The 12,065-nt window shown below is 39.2% G+C and overlaps 1 protein-coding gene and 1 long non-coding RNA gene across 4 annotated transcripts in view; one reads left to right on the top strand and one right to left on the bottom strand.

Moving 5' to 3' along the window:
* TBCK (TBC1 domain containing kinase) overlaps positions 1 to 12,065 on the bottom strand; it is a 214,011-nt gene that overhangs the window by 56,695 nt on the left and 145,251 nt on the right. The window contains exon 24 of one of the 3 annotated variants that reach the window (XM_075200818.1): positions 1,849 to 1,919. The exons of the other annotated variants lie outside the window; for them this stretch is intronic. Coding sequence (XP_075056919.1) covers positions 1,869 to 1,919 — 51 coding nt within the window. The 3' untranslated portion in view covers positions 1,849 to 1,868. The remainder of the gene's footprint in view (positions 1 to 1,848; positions 1,920 to 12,065) is intronic. 3 annotated transcript variants of the gene reach the window in all.
* The window catches only part of LOC142143116 (uncharacterized), a 49,131-nt gene continuing 37,431 nt past the window's right edge, over positions 366 to 12,065 (top strand). Inside the window, exons 1-2 of the long non-coding RNA XR_012689494.1 lie at positions 366 to 399; positions 586 to 667. This is a non-coding gene — a long non-coding RNA (uncharacterized LOC142143116). The remainder of the gene's footprint in view (positions 400 to 585; positions 668 to 12,065) is intronic.

Here is a 12,065-nt window from a genome sequence, read left to right as displayed (position 1 = left end):
AAGTGTGGTTTGCATTCTAAGATGTGTTTGCATTGTAAGATGAATTGCACTTTGCTGCTATCACTGGTGTATGGGCTGTTTCTTGGCATGCGCAGATTGATTTAGCAGAGGATATGCTATAAAAGTGCAGATATGTGTCTAGATGAATCAGGCCAATAATGACTATTTTACTTAATAGCAATGAAATACTGAGTAGTATAAGTCATTTCCTTGCACACACTCCTATGACTCCTGCAGCCGAGGTTACAGAAAGTCTAATTTACTAGATAACATTTGCTCAGATAATATTCAGCCATGTCCTTGTTATGGTTATCTGATATGGCTCTTGTGGCTCAAGCTGTGTTACAGACTTAACAACATTAACCTCTAATACCTGTAGAGGAGCACAAGCTTAAATGGGTAAGGACTTAATTTCACTGCAGACTGTGATCAAAGGATATAGGGGCCACTGCATGGGGAAGACTATTTAACAAGTACCTATTGATGGCGATAACAGATGAAAATCATAAAAGTATGCTTTATTATTTCAATAGAGCATGTTTTTAAAGTCTAAGGTTTTTTTTTCCTTTTTCTTTTTTTAACAAGTGGAACTGAACACCAAAATCCAGGCTTTCCTTCCACTGGACTTGCACTCATACACGCTCATGATTGCTGACTTGGTGAAGTGGTAAGTTAACCCTTACAGCTCTGGGCCAGGATCACTGAGGCAGTAGACTAGAATACTTTTGACATGTAAATCTCAGGCTGCGTACACACTACAGGTTTTTCAGCCAATTATCGGGCCAAACACTCGTAAACTGACTGTTCGGCCAGATATCACAATATAGTGTACACTTGCACGGTGACCAATAGTCGTTCCAAAGCACCGATGGCTGGCAGGTAAAACTAATAATCTCGTTACAACCCCCTTCCTATCCTGCAGTGTGTATGCACTCACGATGTCCATAGAATTTACAGATTCATGATCTTTTCAGCCGATGCCAGCAATGAGCATGTCCTGGTGACTAAATGTATAGAGTGCTGCATATAGAATAATTCATCTGTTCGTTCTGAGTCACTGAAGCTAACAAAATTTGTAATGACATGTGTGTAGCTATAACAAGGTGGTCAATCAATGTGACCGGAATGAATGAATACTGTGATGTTATTCTCTAAACGACTACAGGACCAGATGAAGAGCACAGAAGGTAAATTGTGTTTAGTGTGTACGCATGTATTGGTAGACTGATTGGAACGTCAGTCGTTTGGTAAAATCAGTAGTGATAACAAACTGGTCGAAAGTTTTTATAGTGTGTACCCAGCCTTAGAATGAATGCTTTATACTGCCCACTTTAAGAGATTAAGCAAATAGTACAATGTCAGAAAAGTATGATTACATGCTTCTAGGTTTATTACCATTTATCCTTCTAAGGGGTGAATTCAATTCTGTGAGAGGTGCCATGATGTGTCTCCGGAACAGTCCACGGAGACACATCGCAGCAGAGTTCTTCTCGAATCATGTGATATATATATATATATACACACACGCACACAATTCAAAAGAAATGTTATAAATAATTATTTGTGACAATTTCCAGAGGAAGTCTGCACAACACATAGATGAAATGAGCAGAGATCTACACACTTCACATTACTTTGATCCGTAGAGACTTTCTTACTAGAGCTCTGTTCCTATAGTGACTGGGCAGAGTGAAAGAAGCAGGTGAACGCCACACAGACACATAGAACCACTGGCACCACAGAAAAGGGGAGATGACTCTACATAAGTCGACTTGCACGGCAGTACAGGACCCCCAAAAAATGTAAGTATAAGTCACTACATCTTACTCTATATTAGTGTGTGATTACCATGGATTCCCGGATTTCTCTCACTTCCTATTTACTTCTGAAATAGTCACTGGATAGATGGAAAACTCCCCCTAAATGAGGAAGAAAAAGCAACCAACTTTATACATAAAAGACTTTCCCACAATCCATGAAACACAGCCTAGATTTATTCATTCAATTAAATGTGTTTTTATTTTATCTATGTTCTTTTAAGATTTATAAATACCTTTTGCTTTTATTTTGAAAAATACATTAAACCATAATACTCTTTTTATAGCTTCTTCACACAGTGTTGAAAGTCATGAAAAAACATCTATGGGGTATAATTACTGACCTGCGGTTTTGAAAAAGTGGAGATGTTGCCTATAGCAACCAATCAGATTCTAGTTATCATTTATTTAGTACATTCTACAAATTGACAGCTAGAATCTGATATAGGCAAAAATCTCTTTTTTTCTAAACCGCAGTTTAGGAAATTTACCCTCTAGAGTATTCCTACTTCCACACTGTTAAGGTAGGATGACATTGGAAACACGAGATTATATGTTCAATTTATAGGTGTTTTTCCCTATAGTGACACAGTTCCTGCCTCAATTCACATAATCCTCAATCCTCTTTCATTATGCTGTTTCATTAATGTATTTCATTACAAGTGCATGCATTCAATTATCTCACTGCTATCTTATTTTACATTATAACAAACTATTACTCCTATGACACAATATCTACTAGAAAGTCTGAAGTGGATAAGGAACATCTACATTTTCTACATTTGTTTCTTGTACAAAGCCTTTTAAGGGAAAGGCCAGTTCAGACCACTTTCCTAATTATTTATGAAGTGCCTTAGTACCTTTCATAAACCTCCCCCCCCCGTTCTGATATTTTACATCACTTAAACGTCATACACTGCAAGGAAACATGGCAAAGCATAAGGTCAGTAATTCTCCTCTTCTACTAGCAAAGACGCACAAAGGCAAATAAGCCTCTTATTTTAATATTAGTAATCAAAGCCACCCAGGCATTCTTAAAATTAAAAGCTAAACTCCCACAAGATTAAAGAGTTTCCAGCATCACTGGGCGGCAGGCATGCACAATTATCATTTTATAATCTCTTGTTGGCATTTTGCTGAAGCTTTCATGTAAAGTCAAATATTTCTCAATCTGTCTTTTACGTCTTGGGGCCATTGACTTTTTTGATGTAAGAAAGCAATATCTATAAAAGGTAAAGAAAAAAGTAAACGTGTCCTAATTTATGTCACCACTGAGTATTTGTCCGGAAGCCCAGTACAAAGTCAGCAATGTAGAACCAGGTTTCTTAATTGTAAATTTATGTTACCTACTCCTGAACCTCTCTCCCCTATAAATCAGGAAGAGGGGTACCTTCACATCAATTTAGGGAAAACGCAGCGTGATATTCTGTGCATTGATTTGTGCCATACTCTAGCAACGTGGTTCTGATGTGTTACTCACCAATATTTATTATAATTCAATACCAATGAACCAAAGGTGATGATGATACATTAGCTCTGAAAAACAACATGCATTTATTGCAGGCTGAACACATGCTAATTGGGAATAATCAATGTCGGTGTTTACAGCAGTGATCGGTGATCTTATACAATATAACCTGTAAAAGGGCCGCACATTACCTGTAACCTCAGTAATAAGTTAAAACAATACATTTAACCGAAGAAAGAGACACCAGTCTGTTATAACATATCAGTAGGCATTTTACTTGTGTTACAAGCTAAAACAAACCTGACAATTGAATGTGACTTCTGGGCGATTAGATTTTCCACAAGTTTTTAAAAGTTAGGTGAAAGGCTGGAGCAGGCACACAATTTTGCACAGATGTTTCCATCCATCAACCTGTTGCACTTGTATTTATTAATGTGTCCAATGACAGAGAAACTCTGGTTACATGTGTAAGTGGAATCAAAAATAGACAGCAACATTGTAGGTAACTGATGCATAGCGGACCTGGCTAGAACTACATTAAGCTTGGTCTTATTCTTTGATTTACGGTGCTTCACCAACTCTTATTCATACTTGCCAACTCTCCCTGAATGTCTGGGAGACTCCCTGAAATAGGGGTGATCTCCCTCACTTCCTGAAGAGTTTGGCATTCTCCCTGATGCTGAGCCAGTACAAGACATGGTTGGCTTCGCCATCTGTGGCATGATGACACAGTTCAGAAATTGTGTCCTATGTCCATGAATTGTTGCCTATGGAGGTGGCCATTTTCATGAAGACTAAGATTTAATCAAAGACTGACAGGGAGGATAACATGACTTCAGTAATGGAGACAGAAATGTAAAAGACACTTCAGACTCTAGAGATTCATTAGCTGCTTTTCTTTAATGCATAGTTGCCTACTCCCGGGAGAGCCTACTCCCGGGAGAGCAGAGCAACCACCCGGTTTTCACCCCCACAATAGATAAGTGGTGGGGGCGGGACTAATTGACACAAATTTTGTGTCATCTTAGCCCCGACCCCTGTTGTAATTGGCCAAAATTGTGACAATGGTTTAGGCGACGGTGCCAAAATGATGCGATTTATCAAGCCCCGCCCCCGCACGCCCACCTACCCCAGGATCTCCCTGAAGCCAACGAGGAAAAGTTGGCAAGTATGCTCTTATTTAAAATGCAGTTCATGTTTAAAATGCAGCATACCAGCAAATGAGAACAAGTGTCTGTGTATCTTAAGGGATCTACCCTAGATTAAACAAATCTCACTACTGATAGTAGTTTTCAACCACTTTTTAGATATGATTGACTGGTCAATGTATTGGCAGGTGAACTGTGCACCTTCATCCATGATCACTACTTTACTACATATTCTATCCTATTTCTCATAACAAGAATGCCCCACCTTTTTTTTACTCTATTAGGTCATACATCAAGTTAAACAGTATCTGCATATAGAGCAACACATGACTATACTTGGCTACATTCCTTACTTCTGGAACATTTAGTGCGCCATGGTCCTCCATTCCAGTGGTGGAAGTGGTCTGGTGTACCGTGGTATGCCACAGCGCCACTAATTGATTGATAGACAAACATTTACGTTCACTTACATTTTCTATACCACCACTTCGACCACTTGCTAGATCATCAACAGAAACACTAATAATTATTTAATTTCAACTCTGCCAGTGTAGCGCTGGCAGACACGGACATCTGCACATGCGCATTAGGGAACTGTAGTCAACCAGGAACTACAATCCCCGGTTTGCACTGAGCTGTTGCCGGAGAATTCAGTAAGAGCTTGCAAAAGGGGAAGGAACTGAGGTGTGAGAGGAATGACTTTAAACCTGGCAGTTGGAGTGCAGCAATTGAAACAGGAAAGGGAGTATGGAAGAGAAGAGGAATAAACAGAGCTGACCGAGAAGTGAGTGTACCCCTGTACTATTGCTTGGGAGCAAAACAGAGGGAGGAGAGAGGCAGGACAGAGACTCTGTGAGAGCACCACAAGTCTGAGAAGAGGAGGGAGCAGTATCTATTAGACCCCTGTATACAGAGGAGCCATATTGGTAAATAAGAGCTGTTGGTGAGGGGAGTACACGCCTGACAATTGTTTAAAGTAAATGTCTGGAATAAAGAAAATACCCCAGAGAGATATAGAGAGAGACACAGTGAGAAGGAAAAGGGAGAAACATTGGGACGTATTATACTAGTTGTCACTCACCGGACCGTGAGTGCCTCTTCCCGGACATTTAGGAACCGTGGCCGTCCTCCATCCTGAGGGTCTGCGCATGCGCAGCCCTTTCCTATACTTCAGTGTATGTCCCTTTAACGCAATTGGCAGATCAGGCAACACTCCCTATATTAAGCACCTGTGGTCAACACCACGTTGCCTGATCTTGGAGTCTCATTCCCCATGAGTCTCTGAAGGTGTTCCTATGTTTCCTCGTGTATTCAGCGCTGCTGATTCCTGTGGTTTCCAAACCACTTCTACCTCTGTGGTTTCCAAACCACTTCTACCTCTGTGGTTTCCAAACCACTTCTACCATCAACTGTATCATCGTGACTGTTTGCTGATTCCTATCCGCTGCCTCCGTGCACTACAGTCTTCTATACCACTTCAACGCTATCATATTCCATTGTGACTGTTTGCTGATTCCTACCCGCTGCCTCCGTGCACTACAGCCTTCTCTCCACATCCACTCACCTGTTCATCATCAAGTCGGTGAGCTGATTCCTATCCGCTGCCTCCGTGCACTACAGTCTCCAGCTGGTAACTCGTCTGTGTTCATCATCGTGACTGTTAGCTGATTCCTATCCGCTGCCTCCGTGCACTACAGTCTCCAGCTTGCAACTCGCCTGTGTTCACCATCGTGACTGTTAGCTGATTCCTATCCGCTGCCTCCGTGCACTACAGCCTCCAGCTTGCAACTCGCCTGTGTTCACCATCGTGACTGTTAGCTGATTCCTATCCGCTGCTCCTGTGCACCTCAGCCTCATCTCATCTCTCCCGTGTTTCCTCGAGACTGCTGCTATTATTACCATCTGCTTCTCTTCGTGATCAACAGCTCCTGGTCTACTCTGCTCTCCCGTGTTCCATCGCTATTGGTACCTGTTGGTTGCTACTGGTTACCTCCGTGTGTCCGCAGAGCCCTGCTGCTGCTGTCAGCGCCATCATCCACCCGCTGCTGATCCGCACTCCACGCCTTCCTGGGTCCTGCTGGTCTCTACCCTCCTGTCAGCATTGGATTCGTATCTCATCAACTACTCCTCTGCTAGATCATCTCCATTCACCTGGGTCCTCCATGAGTCCAGTTCCACGTTCTACTGATTCCTGTGGATTCGTGTCCCTGTTGGTCTACTTACCTGTGCGCTGCACCTACTAGACTCTTCCTCCAGGGACTTCTCATCCTGCCGGCCTCCTGCCGCTCAGGTATCGCTGCACTCCTATCTGACTGCCTACTTCTGAACCACGGTATGCATACTTCTCATTGACTGTGCTGGCGTATTGCATACCTTGCTGGACTGTGTTGGTTCTCCTCTGGAGTCTGCTATCCGCTGAGTCTATTGTCATCATTGACTGTGTTATCTTGTGCTGGATTACTTCAAGAGATTTTCTTTATTTGCAGACCTGTTCAGTCATTTATATATATTGTGCATATTATTGTGGATCGTGTTTAAGGTGCCCGTGTACATCCTGTGTTGCAGTCTCTCCCTGTACACCTCCTCACATATATATTCAGTGGTACAACTTGCTGAAGGCAGACCACTGATCCCTGTTTCCTGTATCACCTGTTCCAGTATCCTCTCACATAGCAGTGGTACAACTTGCTATCGCAGACCACTGACTACCCGGATACCTCCACTTGGATTCCATTCCTTCACTCAGACAGCGGTACAACTTGCTCTCCGCAGACCGCTGACTCTCATCACCTCCTCGTTGCTGTTGGACATTCCTCCTCACTATAGCAGTGGTACAACTTGCTATCGCAGACCACTGACTACCTTCACGTGTCCTTGTCCATACAGTTCCTCGTGTATTAATACCTCCATATTACCAGTGCTGCTAGTCATAGACTTTCCTGAGCATCTCATCATCTACCATTGCCTGTTCCGTGATCACCCTGCTACCAGAGTACTCTATTACCATCTACGTTGCTCTGGTAAGCCTACCACCTGGTGATCCCTTGGTAAAGACTCCTAGTGCCCGTGACACTAGTAGTCAGATAGGGACTAGTTGGGAAGGCCTGACGATTGTAATGTAAATGAACCCTTTTGCTGGACTGAGATAATATTAACAGGGGATTAGTACAGGGAGAGTTAATTAGGGAGCAGAGACTGAATTACATGTATGAGAAACTGTGCAGACTACCTCAGTACCCTCTCAGTCACATACAAGAGAAATTCTACGATACTGAAGTGACTATATGGTCATGTCTAAGGGATAGATGGTGAAATCCAAAGTGTAAACATATGTCTATTTATGCTGCTGAACTTATTTCATGTTAATTGTTTGATATTAGTTATATTTGCCAGATGATTGTAGTTTAAGGAAAGGTACCTCTTAGTAGTAGAATAATAGAGAAGAGAGAATATATATGTATGGTAGTATAGGTATTATATAGTACTATTTATGGATTATATACAATTGTTTGTTTAAACTACAATTTAAATTTTTTGTATTTAAAATATTGGAAAATCCCTTTAGAAGCTTATACTACACTAATAAATGTGCCAGTGTGGCCTCTAAAGATAACTCATGTGTGATATTATTCATTTGTGTATGCTTTTGGTCCAGTGAAGGGGGGCGGAGGGTTCCTTGGTCTCCCTCTGGTGTTGCTACAACCAGGACACTACCCAAAGACGACCCTTCTGTAATCAGACCAAGGTGGAGGCACTGTGCAATCTGAAATACAAGGTACTGAATTCACTTGCAGACCGCACACACAAACTTATATATACACCCTAACAGGGAAAAGGTGTTACACTAGTAATTGCAAAAAACATAAAATCCATGCTAAAAGGAATACAAAGCAACCACCTTCGCCCCAATTTACTTTATTTTTTTTGCTAAGACCATACTTACATCATTGAGTTTAAATATAGAAGGTCCGATAGTAAAACAGGGACATTTACCCCTCACCCTCATCTATTGTTACTGTTCTGTTTTAGATAATATTTATAATTCAGCCAAAACAAATTACTTTTGTTTAGGTCATGTTTTAAATCCATTTTTGTATGGCAGTACTAGTATAATTTTGTATAATATTAGCATAAAATTGTAATATAACACTGAATATTATTTCATTTGCTATCTTATATCTGTATTTTTGGGGATGTAATATAGCTGTAATGACTTAAAAAAAGAAAATATGAATATACACTAGTTGTAAAAAAATATATTAATGAAATTAGTCAAAGATAAATGAATTGTTGCTAGGTAAGTGTTTGACAACAGTTGTTTTTGGCTTTTGTTGGCAATAGAAGCACATGGAATAATCACTGTTTAGCAATCCGAACCTTCATTAATCCAATTGTTCATTAAGTAAAGACTGCGTTGAACACAATACAAACTTGATATTAGCACATGTGATGCAGGATAGTTTAAGTTGAATTGTACTGTTACAGTAAACACACTTCAGTCAGACATTTCATGGCTGGAAATGTTCCATACAAGAAATTCTTTAACAATATGATAAAAAAAAAAAAAAAAAAAGATCATATTACCAAATTGATGCGGGTGGCCAACTTAACATTACACAACCAGTCTGGTTCAACAGAAAACTAAGGCCATAAATGGTCTCTGATTTATTATACAGCATTGGAATCTGTCCTCTGGAATGGTTTTCGTGCTTTACAGATCAGGCGGATTTACAGAATTTGTAACTCAGTGACCAAACGCATTTTAGCATTTTTTGCTATTTGCTGATTAAACAATAATAACTTTTTTATTTGTAAGGGTCACAGTGAGAAAAGGACAAGGGAAAATGGACCTCAGCACAGATTATCCACTAGTATTGTAATAAGTCATATTTTCAACTGAATAGTCTGCTTGAAATAAATTGTCAAGGAACATTCTGCTACAATAGTTTATATAGTGATCTTTCATATGAGCACAAGGTGCTTCCCCTAGAGAATATAATGAAATGTATAAACCAAACAAAGAACAAACATTATCTTAAAATGGGGGCACTCCTCTATTCTTGCCTTTACCGAAATAGGTAGAGATCTAAAACCTATTTCTGTGGAGAGTCTGGAACAGGAACTAATTCAGCTACATGATAATATTTCTGATGGCAAACATTACTCCTAATCCTACTAAGAAAGCAAGGAAGGCCTTGTCATAATAGTTTTAAGTGTGGATCTGATGGAATATTGAAAAAGAATCTCACATAATTCATCAGGTAACTATAAGATAAGGATACATATGAAATGTAACATTCTAATCCCGTTAAATTTTTTTGGAGGAATTGCTTTCTCTAGTTGCATTAGGTCTCCTTTCCGGATGCATCACAGACTTGGAAACTAAACATGTTTCCTTTTGATGATCCTATTTCTCATGCCTTACACAATTTACCGAAAAAATTATAATGGAGACCTATCTTTGCTGGCATTGGTTAATCAATGAACCACTATGAGAGCTGACCAATCATTTATTTGGCAGTAGATTATTATTTTATCTGAGAGATACAGATAATCTCATTGATATTATTACAGATTTGGAATTGAAGGAACAATATTCTTGGGCACAACAGATGTCATCTCACTATATTTGTGCAACTCCCAACCTGTGTATGCCCAAAGCGCATTATAATTTGGATTGTACTACTTACACAGAAGAACTTAAATGTCTTCTTTATCAGACTGTTCAGAATTTATTAAAGAACAACAATTTTCTTTTTAATTTTAATTACGTATGTTGCGGCAATGGGGGTTTAATTTGCCCCATTAATTGCCAATATATTTGAGGGCACACATATTATAGTATTGCATCTTATTTTGGCTATATATATGATCTCAGAGTTTGTGATCATATTAACTATAATAATTTGAACCTATGGTTTAGGTCTAAATTTCAGAATAATGCTAGTAATTATTAGTGTTATAGGTTATTTAAGAGTAACCTAAGTAAATGTAAATGGATTAAATATGTAAAAAGAGGAATAATTCTTAGTTCATTGGTTACAGAAGAATTTTCCATTAATGATCTTATTAATTGCTCTACTGATCATGACCATTACATTCTTTTCTCTGCGATTATAGTGCATAGGACACAGACTTGTCACTTCCCACAGCTAAACACAGAAATAAGACTTTATCGTTAAGTCTCCTACTGCTTAATTTAGGTTTTGTAATTTGGCAGAAGCTTCTGTATTAATAATCGGTATAAGGCCGAATCCTAAAATATGGATTAGTTCAATTCATACATATGTATATATGCAATTTGAGCAATGATTATACATCTACCACATGTTTCCCATAGCATAAATATCATTTAGAATTCAGAAATATACCAATAGAAAGTATGCATCATCTTACAGTAAACACTGCAGACATAAATAATAGAAGTGTTGAGTATATTTTGATTTATACATGCTGGCTAGGAATACTGTTCCTGTGCCACCTGTTTGCAGACAATATAGTAACTATACAATGACATCTCTAAATGCTACATGGAGGTGATGAGAATTCTCATGGTTTCAAGTTACGACCAAAACCACCAACTTTACCCGACTGCACTGACCTATGACCTTAATATAGAATGTGTTAAATCACAACCTCCCATAATCTCCATGACAAATTGTTCTCACTTTTCATACCTCTTAGGTTCCCCAGAGATTTATGACTAGTGTCTGTTATAGAGTAAAGTATGTGAACACCATAGAGAAGTGTTCTATGTAATATTTTACAACCATGCAGGCCATGTGAGAAATGGGTTACTTGGATAGTCTTGTGTAAAGTAATAGAGGGCCTCAGTGTCTAAAAAATAAATAAATAAATCAACCCTACACTGACCCTCACTATACTGCTTGATCAAGTAACCAAAAGCACTTCATTTAATTTAAAATAAAGGAAATAATGTCACGTAAGTGAATGCCATTTGTCCAGCCATTGCTTAAATGAAACAGGTTAACTTGGTCATCAATTATTATAAACTAATACATATTTATACGAAAAAGCAGCTCCACCAGATAGATAATATTTAGAGGTGCGTGGTATACATCAGGATAAATGCAGGGTTCTACTTATCTAGGGAATGCAGTTTCCTCTGACAAATAATGACAGGTAAGGTTCTGAAATGTTTTATACAACTACTGCTGGACTATTTTATAGTACAGTATTTACTTATGTGCAGCTTCACATCTGCCCGAGGTGCATCGCCCTGCACTGTGTTCTCCAGGTAGCGATCACAGTTTAAGTGGACCTCAGAATAATGATCTATTGATCACTATGAAGAACACTTTACCTATAACTCACTGGAATACTGGATCGACACAATGTAACTTGTTTTATTTTTGGTCTGTCCAGCTGTCAAATTGGCATAGTCAAAACATTTCATTAAGTGATCAACACATCATTATTCTGAGGTCCACTTAAGCTGCACTTACCTCCCAGTAAACACAGAACAGAAAGCACACTGTGAGTGTGGATGTAGAACCGACTTTCCGTACAAGCCCTCAAACAGGCAGCTATGTTGACGGTACCCATACCCCATAAACTAAACTTCAATGAATACTAAATAGGAAGTTTTGGTTTTGATAGTTATTCTCTAAC

Source organism: Mixophyes fleayi, chromosome 1 (assembly GCF_038048845.1).
Source record: "Mixophyes fleayi isolate aMixFle1 chromosome 1, aMixFle1.hap1, whole genome shotgun sequence".
Classification (NCBI taxonomy): Eukaryota; Metazoa; Chordata; class Amphibia; order Anura; family Limnodynastidae; genus Mixophyes; species Mixophyes fleayi.
Note: the sequence above shows the minus strand (reverse complement) of the source record. Positions and strands in the feature narration are given on the sequence as shown.